The sequence below is a fragment of the Condylura cristata genome, unplaced genomic scaffold (genome assembly GCF_000260355.1).
Source record: "Condylura cristata isolate star-nosed mole 26May11 unplaced genomic scaffold, ConCri1.0 scaffold00020, whole genome shotgun sequence".
Classification (NCBI taxonomy): Eukaryota; Metazoa; Chordata; class Mammalia; order Eulipotyphla; family Talpidae; genus Condylura; species Condylura cristata.
The window spans coordinates 13,651,667-13,654,740 of record NW_004567121.1 but is presented as its reverse complement, the minus strand read 5'-3'; the positions used below and the strand labels follow the sequence as shown (position 1 = coordinate 13,654,740).

At 46.0% G+C, this 3,074-nt stretch overlaps 1 protein-coding gene across 1 annotated transcript; it reads right to left on the bottom strand.

The window, feature by feature from the left end:
* Positions 1-538: 538 nt before the first annotated feature.
* On the bottom strand, positions 539-3,074 carry LOC101637085 (multidrug and toxin extrusion protein 2-like). The gene is made up of 2 exons (XM_012727608.1): positions 2,075-3,074; positions 539-1,783 (listed from the first exon to the last, which is right to left on the bottom strand). Exons 1-2 carry the CDS (start codon positions 3,072-3,074, stop codon positions 1,272-1,274), a joined length of 1,512 nt encoding a protein of 503 aa, XP_012583062.1. The 3' UTR covers positions 539-1,271.

Genomic DNA, 3,074 nt, shown 5'->3' with positions numbered 1-3,074 from the left:
CTCTGGCCTGTACCCCAGCTTTGTATGATAAATAAATAAATCTTTAAAAAAAAAAAAAAAAAGACAATGGCCCTCCCTGGTGGTGCAGCGGGCAGCGGGTCAAAGCACAGCACTAAGAAGCTTAAGCCACTTACGCATGAGTTCAATCCCCGCCTGCCCCGGAGGTGACCACATGGTGCAGCAGACCTCTCCTGATCCGCACACTGCTCCCCTCAGCAGTGTACTTCTTCGATCTGCCTGTTCTGCTCCCCACTCTGTCTATGGTGAAGCCTCTCACCGTCCCTGAGCCTCTGGCCTGTACCCCAGTTCTATATGCACAAATAAATAAATCTTTAAAAAAGAAAAAAAAAAACAAGAAGTTACTAATAAGACAAGCATTATGATATTAGAAAGAGACAGATAATTCATGGACTAATAAGACAAGTGTTATGAGCATATTAGAAAGAGACAAATAATTCATATTGGAAAAAACGGGTGATTTTTTTAATGTATTACTTTTTTTAAGAGTTATAATTCTTTTTATTTTTTTCTTTATTGAGGTAACATTGGCTTACAACACTGTACATGATTTAGGGGAATAGATTCACACTTGTTCAACTGTATACCACACCCCTTGGCCTCCACTGAAAAACACACACAGTTCTTTACCGTAGGGAATGGGTCTCTTCTTCCCCTTTGCTCTTCCCCCCCACCCATTCTTCCCCTTCTAACAGTCTTAATTCTGCAGTCATATTTCTAAGATCTGTTTTGGTTTAACTTTCTCAGTACCTCTGCCCCATATTTCATGAGTGAAAATATTGTGGTATTTATCTTTCTTCTTCTGAGTTATTACACTTAGCATAGTCTCCTGGACCAGTCCCATCCATGCTATGCCAATGCCAAGTCATCTTTTCTTAGAGTTCAGTAGTATTCCACTGTGCATATATAGTAATCTTTTTCCCAATGATGAGGTGTTTATTTTATAAAAGCTTATATGGCAATACCTGAGATAAGAATTGACCAGATATTTAATATATAAACACTGGCAAGTTAAATATTAACAGACTACAAAGAAAACTAGATCGACATTTAAACTTACTAGACATTGATTTGCTTTCTTGAAAGAAGAAGAGCATCAAGATTTTAAAAAAGTAAAGAACACAAGCAGGGAAAAACCACATTTACAAATTTTAACATGATAACATGATAGAGATCATGTAAGAGGGGAAAGTTCACTTAATATTATATTTATACTGTGTGGGCTGGTGACAATATTTCTATTTTGGCCACAGTCATATGAAAACTCTTATTAAAATTCCTGCTAAAAGAACAGCAAGAGCAACAGCTAATGCTATTCCTCGATAGATAATCAGCTGTCTCACTGTCAAAACCTCTCCAATGGTGGACAGTCCACCCTGGCTGTTTTCTTCCATCTCCATCAGTGAAATAGTCTGGTCCATTGGCCTGATGTTATCAGGTAAAATCACTCCATTGGTCACTTCTATTTCCTGATTGGGGAGGGTTATTGAGTTAGACATGGTCTCTGCAGTTCCCTTTAGCCCAGCTCGAACTTGTGCCTGCTCTGCAGCTTGATTCCAGTTTATCTTGTAGATGAACACCAAGTAGAAGAGACATTGAAAGAAGACACAGATGATAATTCCAGTCCAAAAACCTTTTATGCCAAGGTTAGCTGCAAACATCAGAGACAGTCCAATGGGAAAACCAAACACATAATAACCAATGGCGTTCAAGATGGCGCCCATCTTTTGATCTCCAGTGCCTCTCACGACTCCACTGCTGGTGCCTGAAAGTGTATCAAACAGAAAAAATGGAGCAAAAATTGGAATCACTTGGCTCACAAGAGAAATAATATCTTTGTCACTGGTAAATACATAGCCAATCACATCCTTCAGAGCTAGTAGTGAAACACTGATCCCAAGTCCGCACACACCAGCACACAGGTAGGCTGTGATGCAGGACTGCCGAGCCTGTTCAGCATTCCCTGCGCCCAGAGCGTGGCCCACACGGACACTGGCTGCCACACCAAGGCCAATAGGCACCGTGAAGGCAACAAAGGACAGTGTGTTAATGATACCTTGAGCTCCGAGCTCTGTCACATTAATCAGTCCTGCAAGCAGAACTCCGATTTCAAAGGCCCAAGTCTCAATGCACACCATGAACATACTGGGAACAGCCAGGCGGATGAAGGAGCCCCACTCCTGGAAACAGTCCCTGCTCCAACCTCCCCACGTGTCCAGGTAGAGTTTTCTCCACCAGATGTAGAGGAAAAGCAGCACACACAGCAAGTACTGGGAAATAGTGTTTGCCCAAGCAGATCCCGACACCCGTAGGTCCAGGACATACAGCAGCAGGTAGTTCATGCCCGCGTTGATGACATTTACCGCCATCACAGTGAGAACCTGAGGCAGGATGATACCCTGATTTTGTAGATATCTCATCAGGAGCTGGAACAGGAACGCTGCGGGAAGGCCAGGAATAAAAATCATCACGTAATCTTGGGCTAGCCTGGAGACGTCGGGGTCTTGTTCTAGGAGCAGCAGGATGTGCTCAGTGTTGATGAAGACGGCCCAGCAAGGAAAGCAGCACAGGGTCAGGATGAGGATTCCTCTCTGGAGTGTGACCCCCACGCGTTTGAGGTTCCTGCCCCCAAAGGACTGAGACATCAGAGTATCACAAGCCGAGGCCAAGCCAATTCCAACTGAAATCCCAGTAACAGTCACAACCGACACTGCCAGCAGGACCGCATCCAGCTCCACCTTGCCCAGGTGTCCACAGAATATGGAACTGACGACTTCAATGAGCAAGGTCATCAACTCTGTGAGGAACACGGGGCCGGCTATTTTCAGCAGCTCGGTCACCTCCAGCCGCCACTCTGTGGGCAGCTTGCCGCGAAGTCTCCTCAGGCAGCCGCGCGCGCTGGGGGCGTCCTGGCTCCCGGGGCTGCCTAGCACTGCGGCGGTGGCAGCAGCGTGGTGCTCTGTCGCTGTGGGGAGCTCGGCAGGCGCTGGAGTGTCTGGGCCTCTGGGAGGCCCAAGCGGCCAGGGAGGATCCGCGGAGGCCGGGGGAGGCTCCAT

Coding starts and splice junctions, on each gene's coding strand:
- LOC101637085 (XM_012727608.1), bottom strand. CDS start 3,074: ATGGAGCCTCCCCCGGCCTCCGCGGATCCTCCCTGGCCGCTTGGGCCT. Junction 1,784..2,074: donor GACAGAGCTCGGAGCTCAAG/GTATCATTAACA, acceptor ATACACTTTCAG/GCACCAGCAGTGGAGTCGTG.